General features: G+C 44.8%; 1 protein-coding gene across 1 annotated transcript in view; it reads right to left on the bottom strand.

Annotated features, from left to right (window-relative positions):
* The window catches only part of CACNG5 (calcium voltage-gated channel auxiliary subunit gamma 5), a 59,280-nt gene that overhangs the window by 13,178 nt on the left and 23,547 nt on the right, over positions 1 to 22,555 (bottom strand). Inside the window, exons 2-4 of the mRNA XM_002827742.5 lie at positions 3,688 to 3,986; positions 2,158 to 2,244; positions 519 to 659 (exon numbers count right to left, since the gene is read on the bottom strand). Of these exons, the coding sequence (XP_002827788.1) occupies positions 519 to 659; positions 2,158 to 2,244; positions 3,688 to 3,883 (424 nt within the window). The 5' untranslated portion in view covers positions 3,884 to 3,986. The remainder of the gene's footprint in view (positions 1 to 518; positions 660 to 2,157; positions 2,245 to 3,687; positions 3,987 to 22,555) is intronic.

Raw genomic sequence — 22,555 nt, 5'->3', positions numbered from 1 at the left:
CCTGTGCAGTCACCCCTCCTGTGGAGCCTCTGTTGCTCTTCTGGAAGGTAATAATGGGCCCAGGGTCCTCAGATGTTTCCTCCAGCTCTGACTCAATTCTGTCTGGATGACTGACTCAGCCTATCCTAATTCCAGGACTTCCCAATGCAGAGCCTTTTGGGAGTTAAACAGCAAAAGTCCAGGGTGGCTGGGCACAGTGGCTCATGCCTGTAATCCCAGAACTTTGGGAGGCCAGGGCAGTTGGATTGCTTGAGCTCAGTAGTTCAAGATCAACCTGGCCAACATGGAAAAACCCCATCTTTACTAAAAATACAAAAATTAGCCAGGTGTGGTGGCAGGCACCTGTAATCTCAGCTATTGGGAGGCTGAGGCAGGAGAATTGCTTGAATCCAGGAGGTGGAGGTTGTAGTGAGCCGAGATCACGCCACTGCTCTCCAGTGTGGGTGCCAGAGCAAGACTCTGTCTCAAAAAAAAAAAAAAAAATCCAGGGTGCAAGAAAAGAAAACAACACAACTTACCTGAGAGGATAAAGAAGATGCCAGAGACAAAGGCCAGTATCGTCCGGTGGGGACGGATGTGTCCAATGTTGTTCAGGATAAACCCAATGAACATGAAGAAGAGGCTGACCAGAGGGAATGGTGTGGCTGAGCGGATCATCTCTAATTAACGGGACAAAAGGGCGGCCTGTCAGCCTCCAGGCCTGACTCATTCCTCATCATCCTGAGTTGAGTGTTCCTGGCAGTGTCCACCAACAGGTCCTCAAAGCCCCACCCCTGCAGGGGTTCCCCAGACTCTACCCCCATCAGGTGGCCTGAGGATCTCCCATTACTAGCAGGACTTTTGTCCCTGAGGTGGGCCTGGAAGGTCTGACTTCAAGTGCCAGCATCCTCAGGGCCTCTGTCATTTCCTCCAGGCATAAGCTACTACCCTCCTGGGGGTCCACACTGTCTGCCAATATGAAGTCCATACCACCTGCAAATATGGCAGCTGTGGAAGGGCCAGGTCATTCCATCTTGCTTCCTCTTCCAGGCAGATTCACCGTTTCCTTGGGCAAGGGGTTGCTCTGAATGGTGCAGGGGACAGTTACAGCCTCTGTTTTCTTCAACTTATAATTACTTGGGGAGTAATTCTGTTGGGGCTAGTCTTTGTCCCTGGTTCCTGAGAGATCACCTCTAAATTCTTGGAATTTTCCAAGGATGGGAGTATCTTTGTTATTCATGGTGGGTCTCTCAACGACTCCTGAGTTTTTGCTAACCAGGTGACTCAGGATGGGGGCTAGAAACACCAACCATGGGATTAGAAGATTGGGGTTTTGAGCCAGGTGATATCAGCCTGGCCTCTAGGGAAGGTAAGGGGCTAGAGGGTGAATTCAATCACATGATCAATAATGTAATCAATCTTGCCTATGTAATGAAACCCAATAAAAACTCTGGACACCAAAGCTCAGTTGAGCTTCCTGGTTGATGAACACATCAGTGTGTGAAGATGGTGACACAACCTGATTCCATGGAGAGAAGACTCTGAAGCTCCACAGTCAGGACCCACCCCCAGACCTTGCCCTATGCATCTCTTCATCTGGCTGGTCCTGATTTGCATCCTTTGTAATAAAATTGGAATGGTAAGTATAGCACTTTCCTGAGTTCTGTGAGTCATTTTTGCAATTATTGAACCTGACGGAGTTATGGGAGCTCCTATATTTGGAGCTAATTGGTCAGAAGTGCAGGAGGCCAGGGACCTCTGAACTTGCAGCTGGTATCTGAAATAAGGGTAGTCTTGTTAGGGACTGAGACCTTAAACCTGTGGAGTCTCTGTTAACTCCAGGTGATTAGTATCAGAATTGCATTGCAATATTGCAAATTCATACTGGGGGCAGAACCGACTCTGTTGAGGTCAAGGCCATGAAGTCAGGCTCCCTGGGGTCCAGAGAGCTCAGTTCCCTGATTGATGCCTGGGTCAGTAGACTGGAAGACTCCAGCAACCTGTTTTCACTACTGGAAAATTAAGCTCTAGTGGATCATCTCTAATTAACGGGACAGCACACCTAGCTGAATCTAAGGGCATTCCTCTTGAGAAATATGCTGGCACACTGACTCTTCCCTCTGCCTTGCTCCTCTCTGTCCAGCCAGTGGCCCAGGTTGCCAGACTGAAGGCACTTACTTAGAACATTGACCGTGGACTCGGATGTCAGCTGGGTGTTCATGGGCATCACATATTCTATGGTGAAGCAACGCCCCCGCTCCTCACCTGTGGAGACAAGAATCACATTTCCAGGTCCTTCTTGAACATGGATTTGAAGTTAGTCCATACAAATGGTATTTCCAAGTGTGTTTTTAGGATCTTTGACCTGCTGCGTCTTTGCACCTGAGCTGGATCCAAACCCTATGGGGGTCCTGTCCCTGGCTCATAGCCCACAGCAGGGGTGGAGGCACGTCCTGACATGACAACCCTCCTGGAGAAGCACCTGTGTGAGGATGGACCCAAGCACCAAGAGTCACATGAAGAGAGGTTGGTATTGCAAACTCTCCATGCTGAGTGAACATCTGGTGCCATCTCACTGCGTTTGGCCAGATGGGGCCGACAATGGTGCATAGCTGACTTAGATTCTCCAGTGTGCGTGTCATGGAGCAAAACTCCAAAAGCCTTGTCAACCACCCTGGAAATCAGATCCTAGTGACTTCAAACTCCAGATTTAAGCACAGACCAATGCCACACAGTCTGGGGCAGAAGAAGCCAGAGTTGGATGCCATTCCCATGGCAGACTCAACACCTTGAGGTGTCTTCTCTGCTAAATACTGGTAGGAACATATACCCACTCCATCCCCCAAAGCTGTACTATCAAGCTGGGAGGAAAAAGGCTGGGAGAGCCAAACTGTGTCTCTTCCCGATGCACACATAAGTTACAGGCCCCTACCAAGAAAAGCCCAGTGACCACACTGTGGCAATCCAGGCCAGCCCAGCTTGCAGCTAGTCTTGTATGACTTGGAGATGCTTTTCTTGTGCAGGCTGGTCTTGGGCCATGATAAAGGGATAAAGGATAAAATTCTTGGAGTGGTAACTTGAAGGGTTACAGGGAAGCCCTAGTGAGTAAAAAGGCAGGCCCAGATAAGTGGGGTCAAAACCTCTACCATGCTGCCGAGCTGGAGGGACCTGCTCATGTGTTTCCTCTGTGCCATTTTATGGAGGGAGGAACAGAGAAACTGCCAAGTATTTTCTATTCTATAAACTAGTGGATGCAAGGAAGCTGAGTTAAGGAGACTTAACCTCTTTGAATCTTCATTTCTGCATTTGCAAAGTGGAAATAACAAGTCCTGTCTTGCAGTACCGTTGGGAGAATTATATGGGATCAATACTTCAATGAGCTAAAGCATGCATGAACATTTGAGATCTGTGCAGTGTCATTCGCATCCAGTCCTGGGAGCAGAGTGTGGGGAAGGCATAGTTACATTCATCTTTCAGGAAGGAAGACCTGGGAGGTGAAAAGACTGGCTCAAATGGACATCGAGAATCAGGACTTGAGTTTGGAACGGGGTCCCAGTCACTGCAGGGAGCACCACCTGCCATATATAGGGATCATCTATGGTGAACGGTCTCCTTCCAGCATCTCTTGGCCATCTCTTCCCAGGGAGGGACCTCTTGGGGCAGGTGATGTCAGGGGGCAGGGCTGTCCCCAACCCTGGGCACCCTTACCTGCAAGGAAGCAGACCCGCCAGAGTCCTGAGTGCAGAGACATCTTGATCTCGGTGCTCTGGTTCTGGGGCACAATCACACCCTCCTCCAGGTACAGCCAGTAGTCGGTGCTGACTGCGATACCCAGGAGGCCCAAGCCACAGACAGCAAAGACGCTGCTCAGCAGGGTCAGGGCCTTCCTCCCACAGGCACTCATCTTCCTGGACCGTTGCTGCGCAGCCAGTCGCCACGCTCCCACCAGCACGGACTGTGCTCTGGGGCTAGGGAGGGTTGGTGAGCAGGTGGCAGTACCCACGGCTCTGAGAAGACCAAGATGAGGAGCCAGTAACTAAAGTCAACCCCCAACCCGGCTCAATGGATGGGTAAAGACCACCAGGCAACCCCCTGGACACCAGGTCACCTCAACAGAGGTGCCACCCTCCCCCTAACCCTGCAGCAATTCAGAGCGTTCTTGGCATGCCACTGCAAGGACCCCCTTGTCCTCTCTGGGAGTCCCCTTGCTGGGTACTGCCATTCATTCATTCGTTCATTCAGCAACCCATTGTGCCAGACATGGGAGATACAAAAATGAACATGACACTATCCTTGCCATTGAAGGGTTTCCCATACAGAAGAAAAAAGGCACCCCCAAAGCAATTAAATGTGACCCATTGAGGGCTGTGGTAGAGACCTGTCCAGGAAGTAGAGAGGAAGAATGGAGGAGAGAACTCTGCTGGGTGAGATTCTCTGTGTTGAAAAGGATTCTGAGGCTCAAATAGACTCTGTGAGAGATGCCAGCTCCAGACAGGAAAATGGCAGCAGCCTTGGGAAGGAGTAGAGGGGCAGGGAAGATTTCTTGGAGGAAGGTGTCCTCCTCATGTGACTCTAATAAGTTGGAGGACTGGGTCAACACAAGTAAAGAAGCCACACCACAGTTCAAGTGCAACAGCCTCCTAAATCCACCTAATCAGAAATGGGCTGACTCTTGCCTGCTCAGCACGCTGTATCGGCGGGGCCAGCAATGAACGAGAAAAAGAGAAGCTAAGTGTCTAAGCAAGGTCAACCACAAGCCCCACCTGCTGATATCTGCCAGGGTCAGGCACTGGACTTGGAGCTAGAAAACAGTGGAGAGCAAGGCAGACAGATGCCAGCCCCCATGGAGCCCATAGCCAGTCTCAGGGCTTCTGTGCTCTGGCTGTAATCTAGAATCACCTAGGAAGTGTCTAAAAATCCCTGATACCCTGGTGCTGCTCCAAGAGATTCTGATACAATTCGGCTCAAGTGGGGCCTGGGCAATGGTATTTTTTAAATTCTGCCAGGTGATTCTAATGTGTAGCCAAAGTTCAAAACAATTGGTCTTTGCTACTCAAAGTATGGTCCATGGACCAGCCATGTAGGCATCACCAGGCAGCTGGTTAGAAAAATAGACTCTCTGGCCTCTCCAACATCCTAAATTGAAATCTGCATTTTAACAGGATCCAGGTGTGTTGTCTGCCTACTAAAATCTGAGAAGTGCTGTGCCAAGCAAACAGGTGATGGCACTGTAATGTAGCAACTGCTATGATGGGGAAAACCCAGGATATGACAAGGGCCCAGAAGGGGTCATCCAGTGGGGCGGGAGGGGGCAGGCAGAGCCATCTCTAGAAGAGGATGAGGCCTGGGGCAACTCAGAAAGGTTGTGTCACACAAGCCAGCCTTGGCTGCAAGTTTGCTACCCTGTCAGCATCTTTCACTGGCCCCTTGCAATATTGCAAAGTCAGAACTTTTGAAACGGGATGTTAGTGGTGTTTAGGAAAGAGGTGCAGCAGAGGTTTGGTGCAGTCCACCAATATCAGGGCTCCAGTGGTGTCCTAAAGCCCTACCCCAGGGATGGTATCATGTTCCAGTTGAGATCCGAGGCACAAGTGGGTATTGAGATAGCTGAAAAGGAACAGAAGTCAGACTTGTCTGCACAGCGAGTTGACTGTAGGAGGAGAGTGGGAGAGTTTAGAGCCTCTTTGTGAGAAGGGGTTAAGCGGTGCACGCTGGCCCTGATTGCACAGCACCAGCCCTGCTCTAGCAGTTGATCATGGGAAAGTTGATTGATCTACAGAGTGAGCCACACATTGGCTTCCTGGAGGCATGCGTGAGTCTATGTCCATGTTTGCAAGGCTGAAGAGCACAGGGCTTTAAGCCACAATGATCCTTCCTGTGTTGGCTTTGACAAAGGAGGGAGAAATGAAACGCCAAACAGTCAGCCCTGTCCACCCAGCAAAGCCATTCTCCATGCAACAGCGTGGGCAGAGGGGAGCAGGACAGCTTGTATCTAGCACAAGGATCTAGTAAAGCGCCTACAAGCCCTGTGCTTGCAGCTGAGGAAGAGGTGACAAAATCAGAGGTGTTGCCGCTTGCAGAGTTTGCGAGCTGGAAAAATGGGAAACCACAGCATCCCGTTCTGACCGAAGGTGGGGTAGCATCCTAACAGGCAGAACCCAGGTCCTGGGGAAGAGAAGCCGACTCCTAGCAGAGGCCCAGGGCAAGGCTGCCGCCGACTGGTGGGAAGTGGAAGTGATGTTGTAATGATAGTATTTTTATATTAACAGTAGTTAGCCAAACCCTGTCATTTACACTTGAAGCTCACAAAGTCCCAACATCTGCCAAAGGAAATGGAATTGAAACCCCAAGGATGGTTAGCAGGGGTAAGGGGAGCAGTGGAGAACAAAGGGATATGGCTCCCAAAGGCGAACAGAGCCTTGAACTTACACTCAACCGTGCCACTAAAGATCCGTGTAAGGTTGGGAAATTAACCTCTCTGCTATGGTTTGGATAAGGTGGTTTGTTTGTTCCCACCAAAGCTCATGTTGAAATTTGATCCTCAATGTGGCAGTGTTGGGAGCTGGGCCTAATGGAAGGTGTCTGGGGTCATGGGATCCCTCAGAAACGGCTTGGTGCTGTTTTCATGGTGGTGAGTTCTCACCCTCGAAGACTGGGTTAGTTTGAAGGAATGAATTAATTCCCTTGAGACTGAGTTGTTATAAAGCCTCAGGTTTCCTCTGTTTCCTTCTTGCCCTTCTCTGCTGTGTTGTGATGCCATATGAAAGCCCTCATCACAGGCCAGGGATATGGCCTTGAATGTCTCAGCCTGCAGAACCAAGAGCTAAATAAACCTTTTTTCTTTATAAATTATCCAGTCTCAGGTATTCTCTTATAGCAACACAGAACAAACTAAGACACTCTCTGAAGCCTGATTTTCTCCTGGATAACATGGAGGAAGAGGCTAATAATAAAAGCCAAAGTATATTGAATGTTTATCATTGTTAGGCATCCTGTTTAGCACCTTACTCCCCATTTTAATCCTGGCTATTCTATTACCACACCCATTTTACAAGTGAGCAAACTGAGGATCAGAGAGGTTAAGAAGCTTGCACAAGAGCACTCAGCTGGCAAATGTTGGTGCCTGCATTTGAACCTTACCTTGCCCCACTCGCAAGCCCTTTTTCAAGGCTTGCGTTCTCAAACTCCCACCCCCATGAGTTTATCCAAAGTGAGGTCCATGGAGCAATAATTCCATGGGATATTCTAGAAAAAGTGACTCTGGTTAAAAGGAAAAAAAAAAAAAACAGCTTGTGAGAAGCACTGCATCTAGCTCTTGAAGAACCGCATTGCACATTATGGTAAAGGCTTTGAAAAGCCTGCTTAGCTTTGCTTATTTCTGTATTTTCCAAACTTATTTGAGCAAAGAAAAAAAAAGATATCATGTTCTGTGAAACCCACTTTGGGAACCACACTGCATGCCAGGAAGAATAGGAAGACCTGCCTTGCTCACTCCACAAAATTGCTGATGTGATTAAACGCGACAGCAGATATGACTATGGTTTGAAAAAAGTCTAAAGCATGATCCTGGCATAAGGTACTGTTATTAAGCAACAGTGGACTAAGCCCCTGAGTCTAGCAGAGAGAATGGATCAGAGCTTCCGAAGCACGACTGCTGTTGCCTGGTCGAAGCTGAGCAGCCAATCTTAATGTTAAGCTTGGCAGGGAGATGAAAAAGATTCATGTCTTGGAGATTTGGAAAGATGAAAGTGGAGAGGAGATTGGATCTTTATCTACAAAAGCAAGAAATAAAAGAGGCTGAAAGTGACCTTGCCTGCAAAACTCTACAATAGCAGATCCTAAAGCCTGAAATATACCTAGGAAAACCAAAAAGTTTCATCTATTTCCAGAGTATGTAATACATTTATGGAATGCTACCTGGGGTGGAAAATAGCAATCTTATTCATTACAAAATTATATCTATGCTTCTATTATGTGATCCTATTTATTTATAAATAAATCATATTATTGACTGAGTATGGGTTAGCTCCCAGGCACTGTGCAAAACCCTTCATGTACAGGGTTTCATCAGGACCTCACGATAACCCCATGAGTAGGTGGGATATCCCCACTTTGTGGATGGAGAAACTCAGGGTTAGAGATGTGGAGTAGCCTACAGGAAACCATAGGTGAGCCGTAGGCTGGTTTTAAACCCAGGTCTAACTCCAAAGTCTGTGCTTGGACTACATCATCTCCCTACTGAAGAAATATGGGCTCAAAGAGTGTTGGGAAGAAGGAAAATCATCCAAAGTAGGTCACTCAGGCAATCTAGAAATATACGAGACACAGTATTCAGAAATGTTTCTTTAGAAGTGGCCAAGTGTCACATAAAGGCTTCTCGTTTGATACTATAGGGCATATTGCTGGGAGTCATCCAGTCATATCTTCTGGTAGCTTCTTGGAGGTGCACTATGACCCAGGATTTCTACTTCTGAAACTCACCTAGTGGGGTGGCAGGACTAATACTTCCCTCAAACCACGCACAGGAAATCAAGATCCAGAGGGGAGAAGTACCTGGGATAACCCAGTCAGTTACTTGAAAAGATAAAAGTGTGCACCAGCAATAGTTTAGATCCTGACCCAGTGCTTTTTTCTTCTGTATTGTGCAGAAAATTATATAACACAGAAAATGAAAATTACCTGCACTTTCCCACTCTGAGAACACCATCATCATTAATATCTTAGTTCATTGCCTTTTAGTCTTTTTTCCTACGTAGTTGTGCATGTGTGTACATATTCTCCCACCCAGTGTCTTCAGTAGGGACAGGAAGGCCCTTGAAACACCCTAGTCTGGACTGCATTCCTAGACCCTTGTTCGAGCTTCTGCTTTTACATGGTTCCTTCTCTATCCCATGAATCTCATGTTCATTTGATTTTTCTTATAGGAGAGGAGCCATTTTTTATAAGTTGCCATCACAAGAGAAAATGTTTACACTATAATAGTAAATTAATGAAGTTGAATGCAACATCACACTTTTAACTTAAACTCAACTGTATACAAAATTCACAGACTGGAAAGAAATAACCCAAAATGTTGATGATGGCTGCTTCCAGGTAATTAGGTTATGCATGGTTTTTTTTAATACTTCTCTGTGCTCAACAAAGCTTCTCAAAGAACATGTATTGTTTCCAGAATCAGAGAAGAAAACTAAATTAAAGATTAGAGTGATCTATTCTCCAATCACTGTCCTTGTATACAAAAGTGCAGGGCTCCAGCTAAACTCCTGGGCTAGAGATGCCAACATGTAGTGTCATCTTTTGGGGGCTGGGTTCCAGAAGCAGGCAGCCTTCTTGAGTTTTGTTGTTGTTGTTGTTGTTGTTTTTTGAGACGGAGTGTCGCTCTGTCACCCAGGCTGGAGTGCAGTGGTGCGATCTTGGCTCACTGCAAGCTCCACCTCCCAGGTGCACGCCATTCTCCTGCCTCAGCCTCCTGAGTAGCTGGGACTACAGGTGCCTGCCACCACGCTCGGCTACTTTTTTTGTATTTTTAGTAGAGACGGGAACTTTTTAAGATGATTACCCAGGCGCCATTACCTCTAAGTATTAGCTTGTTAATTATCAGGAATTAACAGTTGCTAATTATCATCCATGACTAGCAATTAGGGAGAAATGTCTTGTGGAGATTAAATCATTAATGGCACATTCCCCTGCTCAAGCCAGTAATAAAAGAACTTGCAATGAAGTGCTTAGGTGCCCAGAGGTAGGGGAGGTTACAGGAGCAAGTGAGAGCCCAGTTATCAACTGCTGGGAAGGATGGATGGGGTTTAACTGGAGAGAAGGAGGAAGGAAGTGGAAAGAGAGTCAAATGCAGACATCCTGATCTCAGTTTCCTACTGGTCCAGAGAAAACTCAGAGTGCTTTGATAAAGGGTTCATGGTGTAGGAGTTCTTGACAAGGCTTTGGAGCCAGTGACAAGAGCTGCTCCTGGGAGCTTGTCCAGTGACTCAGTGTCAGCACGGCCAGTGTCCAGCAGGATGGGCTGGTGGCCACAGGAAAACCCCCAGTGCTTCTCTGGCCCTGCCTTCTTCCTGCCATGCTGATTCCCATTATCTTCCTTGGTTGTGAAAAAATGACCAAAAAATCTTTGACACTCCTCCCACTGAGATACGGGGGCCCTGTCTCCTGTCCTTGAGTCTAGGCAGCGTTGTGACTGCTTTGACAAATAAAGTACACAGAAGTGATGCTATGTGACTTTTGCTTTTTTTTTTGAGATGGAGTTTCACCCTGTCGTCCAGGCTGGAGGTGCAATGGCGTGATCTCCACTCACTGCAAACTCTGCCTCCCAGGTTCAAGCAATTCTCCTGCCTCAGCCTCCCAAGTAGCTGGGATTACAGGTGCCAACCACCACACTCAGCTAATTTTTGTATTTTTAAGTAGAGATGGGGTTTCACCATGTCAGCCAGGCTAGTCTTGAACTCCTGACCTCAAGTGATTCACCTGCCTCGGCCTCTCAAAGTGTTGGGATTATAGGTGTGAGCCACCACACCTGGCGCTATGTGACTTCCGAGGCTGGGTCATAAGAGGAGATATAGCTTCCACCTGGTTTTCTCTGGAGTTCACTCAGGGGAAGCCAGCCTCATGTAAGAAACCTGACACCCTGGGACCACCATGTTTTAGAACAGGGTTTCTCCACCTCAGCCCTATGGACATTTGTGGCTGAATATTTCTTTGTTGCTGGGGGGCTGTCATGTGCATTGAAGGTTGTTTTATAGCATCCTTAGCCTCCATCCACCAGATGTTGGTAGCACTCTAGTTGTGACAGATAAAAGTGTCCCTTTGAGGGGAAAACCATCTCTGGTTGAGAACCACTTGTTTAGAGAGTATGTGCAGGTGCTCTACTTGACAGCCCAACTAAGCCTCCAGCCAGTGGCCAGCACTAGCTGCCAGCCATGGGATTGGGCCATCTTGGATGGATGTACTGCCCAGTCGAGCCTTTGGATAACAGCAGCCCCGGCCAACATCTGACTGCACCTGCATGAGAGACTCCACGTAAAAACTGCCTAGTTGAGCGCTTCCCAAATTCCACACCCACAAAATCATGAGCACAATAAAACAGTTGTTGTTTTATACTATTAAGTTTCTTTTTTTCTTTTTTTTTTGAGACGGAGCTTCACTCTTTTTGCCCAGGCTGGAGTGCAGTGGCACGTTCTCGGCTTACTGCAACCTCCGCCTCCTGGGTTCAAGCAATTCTCCTGCCTCAGCCTCCCAAGTAGCTGGGATTACAAGAGCCTGCCACCACGCCCAGCTATTTTTTTGTATTTTTAGTAGAGACGAGGTTTCACCATGTTGGCCAGGATGGTCTCAATCTCTTGACCTCGTGATCCATCCGCCTCAGCCTCCCAAAGTGCTGGGATTACAGGCTTGAGCCACCGCGCCCAGCCTTATACCATTATGTTTCAAGATAATTTGATACACAACAGAAGTTACCAAAATAACTTCTTTATTCACTTACTTAGCTCCTTCTCACTACCTATATGTTATGTAAATTCCAGGCATGGCCTTGTCCAGAATGTGACAGTGACAGAGGGCTTGAGGGTCATAATTTAGTCCCTGGAGTTTACAGCTACATGGGAGAGTGAATGGCACATGGAAGTAGGCAAATCTGGAATGTAATGCTGGCTCCCATGTACCATCCTGGTCCAGTCACATGGCCACTCTGAACCTCAGTCTCTTCATCTGTAAAACAGGGATAACTTCATAAGAGTTATTGTGAAGACTTATGAAAGACTTATCAAGTAAGTCTGGGCTACCGCATGCCATCTCAGTACAATGCTGCAATCAGAAAGTAGCACAACCTGGCCAGGCGAGGTGGCTCACACCTGTAATCCCAGCACTTTGAGAGGCCGAGTCAGGGAAATCACTTGAGGTCAGGAGTTTGAGACCAGCCTGGCCAACTTGGTGAAACCCTGTTTCTACTAAAAATACAAAAATTAGCCTGGTGTGATGACACACACCTGTAATCCCAGCTACTCGGGGGGCTGAGGCACAAGAATCACTAGAACCTGGGAGACAGAGGTTGCAGTGAGCCAAGATTGCACCATTGCACTCCAACCTGGATGACAGAGCGAGACTCCATCTCAGAAAGAAAAAAGAAAGAAAGAAAGAAAGAAAGAAAGAAAGAAAGAAAGAAGCACAACCTGATACCCAAAGAGCGATAAACAACAAGGCAGATTTAATAAGGTAAATTTGCCCCTGAAAAGGGCAAAATGGCTCAGACTTTCTCTTCCTTGTCCAGCTCTCCAACTTCCATGGCATTTGCTCCCTGCAGAATTTTATTTTCCATCCCTGGCAAATTTCAGCCCTCCTGTCTCTTCTCTCACCTCCATATCAACAAATTGGAGAGATTTTAGTTTTTTCTGATGTGAAGAGATAAAATGCTCTGTTTAATGATATAAAAGGTGTCTTCATGGTGGGCACAGTGGCATCTCAGTAGACAAAGAATAAATATGATATTAGCAAACATGGGTCAAGTGTGTACTAAGGACATGTCAAGCACAGCAGGGACTCAGCATCAGAAGGGGATGTGTCACCTGGAGACTGGAGACCTCTAGGTGTCGTTACAGTCCTGCTCTTCCAATCTGGGATCCTCTTAGTTAGAGACGCTGGCCCCCAACAAGTGGTCATGAAGCTGCCAGCTAAAGGGGGAGGGAGGTCCCGATGAGTGGCCCATTTTCCCTGCTGGCCCCACCAAACTCTCTCTGCCACATTGGAGGCCCTTTGGAGAGTGAGCATTGCTGGGCAGGGATTCCTGTCCTTTGACAAAAACAAAACCCCAGGATTATGCTTTTGGAGTGTGAGGCTCTCTCTGCCCCAAGACTAAAAGCAAAGCCACAGCTAGCCTGTCTGCCAGGAGTCCAGGCTACAGAGATGAGGATACAGAGCTCTGGCACACCCCTGCCACACTGCATTCCAAAACTTCCTGGAGTGGAGGTCAGTGTCTAATACAACTCCTCTCATCCTTGGTTTGGCAGGAGGTAATTTAAGGTTCAGTTTCCATAGGGACCAAGGGGCATGACAGGCACCCAGCAAGGGTCACAGCTCTTAACAAAAGAAGAAGTCCAGCTGGAGAGAGAGCTGACAGTGCCTTTACTGAAAGTCCAACAAGATGTCTCATAAATATCACAATATTTCCCCCAAAGGCATGGACATAAACACCAAGTAGGAGTGCTGTCTAACCAGGTAGCACCAACCAAGTAATGATAATAGCAATTATATCATTGTTTTCTTTGCAGAAATTTTCTATGCATTTAAAATGGAAGGTCAATCCTAAGCAAAAAGAACAAAGCTGAAGGCATCATGCTACATGACTTCAAACTATACTACAAGGCTACAGTAATCAAAACAGCATGGCACTGGTATGCAAACAGACACATAGATCAATGTAACAGAATAGATATCTCAGAAATAAGATCACACATCTACAACCATTTGATCTTCAACAAACCTGACAAAAACAAGCAATGGGGAAAGGATTCCTTATTTAATAAATGGTGCTTGGAAAACTGGCTAGCCATATGCAGAAAACTGAAACTGGACCCCTTCCTTACACCTTATACAAAAATTAACTCAAGATGGATCAAAGATTTAAATGTAAAACCCCAAACCATAAAAACCCTAGAAGAAAATATAGCCAATACCATTCAGGACACAGGCATGGGCAAAGATTTTATGATGAAATCACCAAAAGCAATTGCAACAAAAGCAAAAATTGACAAATGGGATCTAATCAAACTAAAGAGGTTCTGCACAGCAAAAGAAACTATCATCAAAGTGAACAGACAGCCAACAGAATGGGAGAAAATTTTTACAATCTACCCATCTGACAAAGGTCTAATATCCAGAATTTACAAGGAACTTAAACAAATTTACAAGAAAAAAAACAAACAACCCCCTAAAAACGTAGGAAAAGGACATGAACAGACACCTCTCAAAATAAGACATTTATGTGGCCAACAAACATATGAAAAAAAGCTCAACATCACTGATCACTAGAGAAATACAAATCAAAACGACAATGAGATACCATCTCATGTCAGTCAGAATGGTGATTATTAAAAAGTCAAGAAACAATAGATGCTGGCAAGGCTGTGTAGAAATAGGAGTACTTTTACACTGTTGGTGGGAATGTAAATTAGTTCAACCATTTTGGAAGACAGTATGGTTATTCCTCAAGGATCTAGAACCAGAAATACCATTTGACCCAAGAATGCCATTACTGGGTATATACCCAAAGGAATATAAATCATTCTATTATAAAGATACATGCACACATATGTTTATTGCAGCACTATTCACAAGAGCAAAGACATGGAATCAACTCAAATGCCCATCAATGATAGACTGGATAAAGAAAATGTAGTACATATACACCATGGAATACTATGCAGCCTTAAAAAGGAATGAGATCATGTCCTTTGCAGGGACATGGATGAAGCTGGAAGCCATCATCCTCCGCAAACTAACACAGGAACAAAAAACCAAATACTGCACGTCTTCACTCATAAGTGGGAGCTGAACAATGAGAACACATGCACACAGGGAGGGGAAACACACACACCAGGGCCTGCCAGTGCGGGGGGCAGGGGGCAGAGGGAGGGAGAACATCAGGACAAATAGGTAAAGCATGCAGGGCTTAATACCTAGGTTATGGGTTGATAGGTGTGCCAAACAACCATGACACACATTTACCTAGGTTAACAAACCTACAAACTTTGCACATGTATACTGGAACTTAAAATAAAATAAAATGTAAAAATAAAATAAAATGGAAGGTAAGGTGTGGTGGAGTGCTATAATCCCAGTGCTTTGGGAGACTGAAGCAAGAAGATCACCTGAGCCCAGGAGTTCAAGGTTATGCTATGATCACACCACTGCACTCCAGCCTGGGCGACAGAGCAAGATCCTGTCAAAAAAATATTTAAAAAAGAGACCATACTGCACATACCATCCATAGTGGGGCCTAGTTTTATTTTACTTAATAGCATAAATAGTTTCTGCACTGTTTTTAGTAGCTGCAGAATATATATAGTCTCTGATTTGCATATACCAAAATTGATGTAGCCATTTCTCTACTCTAGAACATCTAGGTTGTTTCCAAAATTTCCTCTATTGTAATCTACAGTAAATAAGCATACTTACAGCTAAATATCTGTGGGCATCTGCAAGAATTTTCTCAGGATAAATTCTGCAAGTGTAATTAAGTGGAATTTCTGGATTAAACAATACGAATTGTTTTAGCATTCTTAGAAATTTTGTCAGACTTGGCCGGGCGCGTTGGCTCATGCCTGTAATCCCAGCACTTTGGGAGGCTGAGGTGGGTGGATCACGAGGTCAGGAGATCGAGACCATCCTGGCTAACACAGTGAAACCCCGTCTCTACTAAAAATACAAAAAAAAAAAAAAAAAAAAAAAAAATTAGCCGGGCATGGTGGTGGGCGCCTGTAGTCCCAGCTACTCAGGAGGCTGAGGCAGGAGAACGGCATGAACTCAGGAGGTGGAGCTTACAGTGAGCTGAGATCGCACCACTATACTGCAGCCTGGGTGACAGAGCGAGACTCCATCTCAAAAAAAAAAAAAAAAAGAAATTTTGTCAGACTTGATTTGAAATATTTTAAAGGCATTTTTACCCCTGATGCCTGAGGTACAACAAATGTCCTGCTACATAGACAGAGAGAATTTGAAACAACTCCACAACAGAAGAGTCCCTATTTCTACTGAGAATTTGGAACCTGGGCTCTGCTCAGCTCTGTTTGCTGTAGCTACATGATTTGCTAGACTGAGAGCTCTATACTATTGATGATACTCCAGAAAATTCGAAGACTTCCTATGTAAAGCAGAATGTCTCACATCAGCGATTTGAAACTTTCTGGGGTGCATCATCACCACTTGTGCAACACTGTAAACATGTGGATGCCCAAATCAAAACCAGCTGAAAAAAAAAAAACATAAAAATAGTACAAGAGTTGAGATAAATGGCTGTGCACAAAAATAACATTAAAAAATAAACAGCTACACACAAATAGCCAGTTGGAAAATGTAATGCATTAAAAAATAATATCTATATAGTAACAAAATGGTAAACTATTGGAAATAAACTTAATAAGTTATATGCCAGTGCTACATAAAGAAAACCTTAAAACTACTGTTGAATGACCAAGGCACGGTGGCTCATGCCTGTAATCTCAACACCTGGGAGGCTGAGGCAGGAGGATGGCTTGAGTTCAGTAATTCAAGACTAGCCTGGGCAACACAGTGAGATCTCACCTTAAAAATATATATTGATGAACATAAAACAAGACTGATAAATAAAATATCACATTTTAAAATAGGAATACAATGTTATAAAAATATCAACTCTTCTTTAAATTAACCTATGAATTCAATGCAATGAGTTTGGTTTAGAAGATGACACATGGTTCTGGGGTTAGTCTAAAGGATGCATTTTAGAATAACCAGGATATTTCTTTTACAGATGAACATAAATGAGTGGGAACTACCAGCTATTCATGCTTATTGAGGAGCTACAAAAATTAAAACAGTTTGATGCTGATGAAAAAATAAATCAATCAATGGAAATAAAAAGAGAGTTCAGACTTCCATTTCCGGTGATAATGAACTCGCTTATGTAGCATGGACCAAACTTCTTGCTGAAAATAATTGAAACAGTTGGATGAAATCTATTTGAAGACATTGGAGAACAATCAAGGAAACCAATATTTTAGAGGTCAATAACTGAAGATGAAGGAAATGCATTGAGATAAGACTTACATTTTGTACAACCTCTGCAGTTGAGGTATGTGTCAGTTCACACAGAATGAGAGTCTGAGAGGCAGAACAAAAGGTTGTGCAGATGGTACAGCAATCTTATGATGCTATGGACTCAACATTGTAGTTGAGAGCTTGCCAAAGAGTACAGGTCTGGTAAATAGCTCAATCTCTCAAATGGGGGTCTGGGAAGGCTCCTACTCTAGGTGAGCAAGTAATAGATCCGCCTTCACAAAGACTGAAACTCATCTTCGAATCAGCTCAATTCGTGACTGGATATAGGCAACCTTCTCCTATCTAACAGATTGCCAAAAGCAAAAGTGAATCCTACCTTGGGGAAGATGACAATGCCAAAACTTCTATTGTGTTCCACACAGATGTCTAGCATTCAATCAAGAGTTACCAGACATATCAAGAGGCATGAAAACATCAGACACAGGAATGATGAATGCCAGAACATAACATGAAAACACCATTAATATGCTTAAAGAAAGTAATCATCCACTTAGAATTTCCTATCCAGTAAAAATATCCCTCAACATTGAAGGCAACATAGAAATATTTTCAGACAAACAAAAATGGAGGAAAGCTGTTATCAGCAGACTTGAATCAAAAAAATTACTAAACAGATTCTTCAGGCAGAATGATCAGCACTGAAGCATAGAAATGCAGAAGAGAAGAGAAGCAATGAAAAGAGTGATTATGTGTATAAATCTCAATAAATAGTGAGTGTAGGTCAGGAATGGTGGCTCATGCCTGTAGTCCCAGCACTTTTGGAGGACAAGGTGGGCAGATCACCTGAGGTCAGGAGTTTGAGACCAGCCTGGTCAACATGGTGAAACCTTGACTCTACTAAAAATACAAAAATTTGCTGGGTGTGGTGGTGCATGCTTGTATTCCCAGCTATTTGGGAGGCTGAGGTAGGAGAACTGCTTGAACCCAGGAGGCGGAGGTTGCAGTGAGCCAAGATGGCGCCACTGCACTCCAGCCTGGGTGACAAAGTGAGACCCCATCTCAAAACAACAACAACAGCAACAACAACAACAACAAAAAACAGTGAGTGTAAAAAGGAAAAAAAGAATAATAATATTATCTTGTGGGTTTGAACTATATGTAGAATTACTTTGAAGTTAATGTGCCTTTTGTTCTCTGACTAAATTTAAGATGTTCTCTTTGTCTGTTGAACTGAATAATGATAGACACATAACTTATCAAAACTTGTTGGGTAAAGCAAAGTTAGCTTAGAAGGAAAATTATAACCTTAAGAGCATATATTAGAAAAAAAAAGAAGGGCTAGAAGTAAACCATCTAAGTACCTAGCCCAAGAAAGTGGAAAAAGAATGTAAATAAACCCCATAATAGGAGAAAAGAAATAATAAGACAGCAGAAATTAATGAATAAAAAACAAACATACAATATCCACCAGTAGAACTGGTAAACCCCTTCTGAGACACACACACACACACACACACATACACAGAGAGAGAGAGAGAGAGAATATGCTGGCAGACAAGGTTGTAAGACACAGCACTCTTATATACTCTTGGTAGGAGTGAGTGTACATATCTATTTGGTGGAATCCACCAAAATTAAACATGTAATTATTCTATGACCTAGTAATTCCATAGCTACTAATGTACTTTATGGCTATATTGAGAAAACTATGCTAAGATGCATGTGGAAGCATATCTCTGCTGCTTCAATGACCAATGCTGGGGAGGGGGGCAGGCGATGCTCGTTAAATAAATTAGGATTCAACCATATAATGGAATATTCTGTAACTATTACATATGAGGAAGTTCCATATGCTCAATGTGGGAAGTGTGATATTCTTGGGTAAAAAAATAATCACATATACTAAATAAGCATTTTATATATTATATATATGTGTGTATGTATGTGCACTTTTGCATACACACGTGTGCATGTGTGCACACACACACACACATATATACAGAGAGAGAGCTCTCTAAGGCAGCTTGTAAGTGACAGTTTGGATTCATAGCTGGGCGTGTGTAGCCCCCAAGCGCAGACCCTATTCACGTCTCCCCAACACCTATACCTATGAAGAGACAGAGACCAGCTTTCTCTTCCATTTAATCCATATATTTAAAAAATTCTGCCTTTTTCCAACAACATAGAGACGAGTTCTGGAGCAAATATTTCTGCTTCTTGGGGCTTTCTGCTCCTCCGACAAATGACTCAAATCACTCCCAGACCCACCATCAGCCATGCCCTGCAGGTACAACCCAACTCTCTGCCATGCCAAGTCACAACTCGGCCATAGGGCACACCAGGGACCCCAGCAGCAGGAGAAACACTCCAGCCCAAAGACCAGCCCCAAGATGAAGGGAGACACCACCCAACTCCCACCACACCAGAAGTTGATTTTTATTTTTCAACATTTGCAGAAAGCAAAACACCCTTTAGAAAAGGCAGGATTGCATGCTTTCTTCTTCCTTAGATTCCACTTAAACATAGTGGCAATGAGGGTTGCAAACTTCATAATTCAGTGACGTGAAGTCTTAACTGTTGGCAGGTAGGAGCCTGCTCTGGCCACCACCTCTGGCAGCTCCAGCTGAACACCCAACGCTCACTGCCCCCACGGCTACTGGGTGCAATAAGAGCCAGCGAGAAATGGAAAACAATTTGGTACCCTGTGTGTTAATATGTGTAGACAGAAACAATGTTCAGACTTGATCTAATTCTAGTGACACCGGTCATCTATCAGACCCAGGCTTCAGAAGCCTGCAAGGAAGCCAGGCCAGGGCTTTTCCACCCTTCCTCAGCCTCCCTCACCCGTGTACATCTGCACCCCTATTCCAGCAGGATGACATTTATTGGACCAACCACATGCCAGACACTGTTCTAGCAATTTACACATATTAATTCACACAATCTCCCACCAACACTTTGCAGTACGCACTATGATTAAAACAGGGATAACAATGGCATCTTCTTTAAAGGGTTAAGAGGTAACACATGTAACAAGCTTAAAATAGAGACTCTAGCCTGGCACATGGTAAGTGCACACAGGTATTCTTTTAAAACAAATGTGTTACATTAACCTTTAAATTAATTATTCTGGTTCTCTTCATTTCTTCCTGTGTATGTGAGTTACCACTTGATGTCATTTCCTTACTTCAATACAGCCTGGCTTCTCCTTCTCCCAACTCCTTTGGGCTGTTATTGTCAAATATATTACAATTCCATATGTGATAAGCCCAACAATTCAATTATATACATATTTTTATACAATGGCTTTTTATATCTGTCGAGAAGAAATATGCAATTATACTTCTGTTGTGTGTGTGTGTGCATGTGCAAAATATAATATATAAAATGCTTATGTATTATATATGATTACTTTTTTACCCAATTATCTACATCAGGGTTGTCTGATCTTCTGGCTTCCCTGTGCCACGTTGGAAGAATTGTCTTGGGCCACACATAAAATACACTAACATTAATGATAGCTGATGAGCTAAAAAAAAAAAAAAATCAAAAAATTCTCATAATGTTTTAAGAAGCTTTACATATTTGTGTTGGGCTGCATTCAAAGCTGTCCTGGGCCACAAGCAGCCCGTGGGCCATGGGTTGGACAAGCTTGATCTACATAATTATCTTTACTGGTCCTCTCTGTTTTTTTATGAGAATTCAAATTAATGTCTGATGTCACCTGCTTTCAGACTGAAGACCTTCTTTTAGCATTTTTTTTTTTTTTTTTTTTTTTTGTCAAGTGGCTCTTCCAGCAACACGTTCTCTGTTTCTGTTTATCTGGGGTATTTTCATTCCATCTTCATTTTTGGAGGATTGTTTTGTTGCTGTAAGATTCTTGGCTGACAATATTTTTTTTTCTTCCAGCACTTTAAATAGACAGACCCACTGCCTTCTTGACTCCAGCGTGTTTGATGAGAAGTCAGCTCTTACTCTTATACGGGAGTTCCCTTGTGTGTGATGAATCACATTTCTCTCCGTGCTTTCAAGATTTTATCTTTGTCTTTTGACATTTTGACTATGATGTGTCTGGGTGTGGCATAGCTCATCTTCATCAAGCTTATTGTCCCCACTTTACAGATAAGGGGGTTGGGACACAGAATGGTAAAGCTATTTGCCCGAGGTCACCCAGCTAGAAAGTGGGGGAGCTGGGATTTGAACCCAGCAATCTAGCCCAGTTATCTGCTCTACTAAACTGTCTCTCATTTGCCTCTCAGCCTGGTTCTCGTGGGGTTGCATAGGTAAGCTCGGACAGAATGCTTAGCTTACCACCTTGAAAACTCTCCCTTCTGAAAAACAGAGATTCCTGAATGGCAAATGGAAACGCTGACCTGATTTTTCTCAACAGTATCAGCTTCTTGCCTAAGGTAAGTGAGCTAAAGATTCACGTCCTTTTCTCCTGGGCCTTTGCATCATGCGGGTGGATGGACGAACCCAGCATTTTCCTTACAAAATAGTAATTATGGAGGAGGTAGAGAAGAAGGAAGAGGAGAGGAGGAAGAGGGTGGAGAGGAAGAGAAGAGGGGAAGGGGGAGGAGAAGGAGGAGGGGGAGAGGGGAGAAAGTAACCGAGTGTTTTTTGCTGGACACTGAGTTATTCTTGATCATGCCCAGCCCCCTCCATGATTAGAGCTAGTATTTCTGTTTTAAGAGAAAATGTATTTTTCTGCTGATTCTTCCTTTTGGGGTGAAGGGAGGAAGGAGGGATTGGAGAAGCCTGGGGAGGGAAACCAATCGGGCTTTAGCAAAGCTCCCTAGGATGCACTTGGAGCCAGCCTCAGCACCATGCAGAAGACACGCCCCTCAAGAGAAACACGGTGCTGCCCAAGGAGGATTCTCACAAGACAACCAAATATGGCCCTTCCAGGTTACAAAGCACTGTGATGCGCTTCTATAAATACCTCCTCCCAGCATCGTTTTCCTGCCTCCAGCACATTTTACTGTAAACCAGGATTCTAATGATATGTAGGACACATACCCAAACCTCTCCTTCCCTCCACCACACTCTATCCCTCCGCTTCCCCCCTAAAGCTGAGTCAAACAGAGGAACTAGACAGGTTGCTGGGGGTCCAGACACAACACCCATAAGCCCTGAGTTCTAGCCCCCCAAACATGAGTACAAAAAGAGAAATGATGTACCAGCTACTTCAGGGCGAGGCTCTTGAACTAGACGCAGAAGGAGAGAAAAAAACTTTACAATGGATGATGTATTTCTCAGAGGAGTCAGTTCTCAACTTGGTGTTTTCTCCTCCCCATCTCTGCCCCGGTGACTTCAGATGAACAGGTGTCTGAGCACACCTGAGCGCCCGGCTGCCTGGGTTGGAGCATGTCCCTAAGAGTGAGGAAGCCCAAGGTCATACAGGAGCCACAGCAAAGGCCATCGCTTCCCATGGCCCTGGAAGGTGGCCCTTGGAGGGTGCAGTTGCTGTCACCACAAGGCTGTGCCTTGGCAGATGACTGGTGACTCTTGATTGATGAATTCAAGGTATTCACACCTTGACTACCTCTCTTTAAAGAACATTGTGAGTATCTTGAATTCATCTCTCAAGAGTCACTTTAAAGAGTGGTTACTATCTCCTGACTGGATGGCAGAATAAGAGGCCTGGGGAGGGACCCCACTGCCAGGTTGGAGGGGGAGATTTCACTCTTCAGGGGGCCCCCGGGAGACAGTTGATGAGAAGGTGGGGGGAGGGAGGGGGCTGCAGCTTGCCCTGTTCCTCAGCCAGCAATGTGCTGCTGGGCATTGCAGAGCACTGGTCTGGAAAAAGAAGTGCAAG

This window comes from Pongo abelii, chromosome 19 (assembly GCF_028885655.2).
Source record: "Pongo abelii isolate AG06213 chromosome 19, NHGRI_mPonAbe1-v2.0_pri, whole genome shotgun sequence".
In the NCBI taxonomy this organism is placed as follows: domain Eukaryota; kingdom Metazoa; phylum Chordata; class Mammalia; order Primates; family Hominidae; genus Pongo; species Pongo abelii.
The sequence above is the reverse complement of the archived record's forward strand: the minus strand, read 5'-3'. Positions and strand labels throughout refer to the sequence as shown.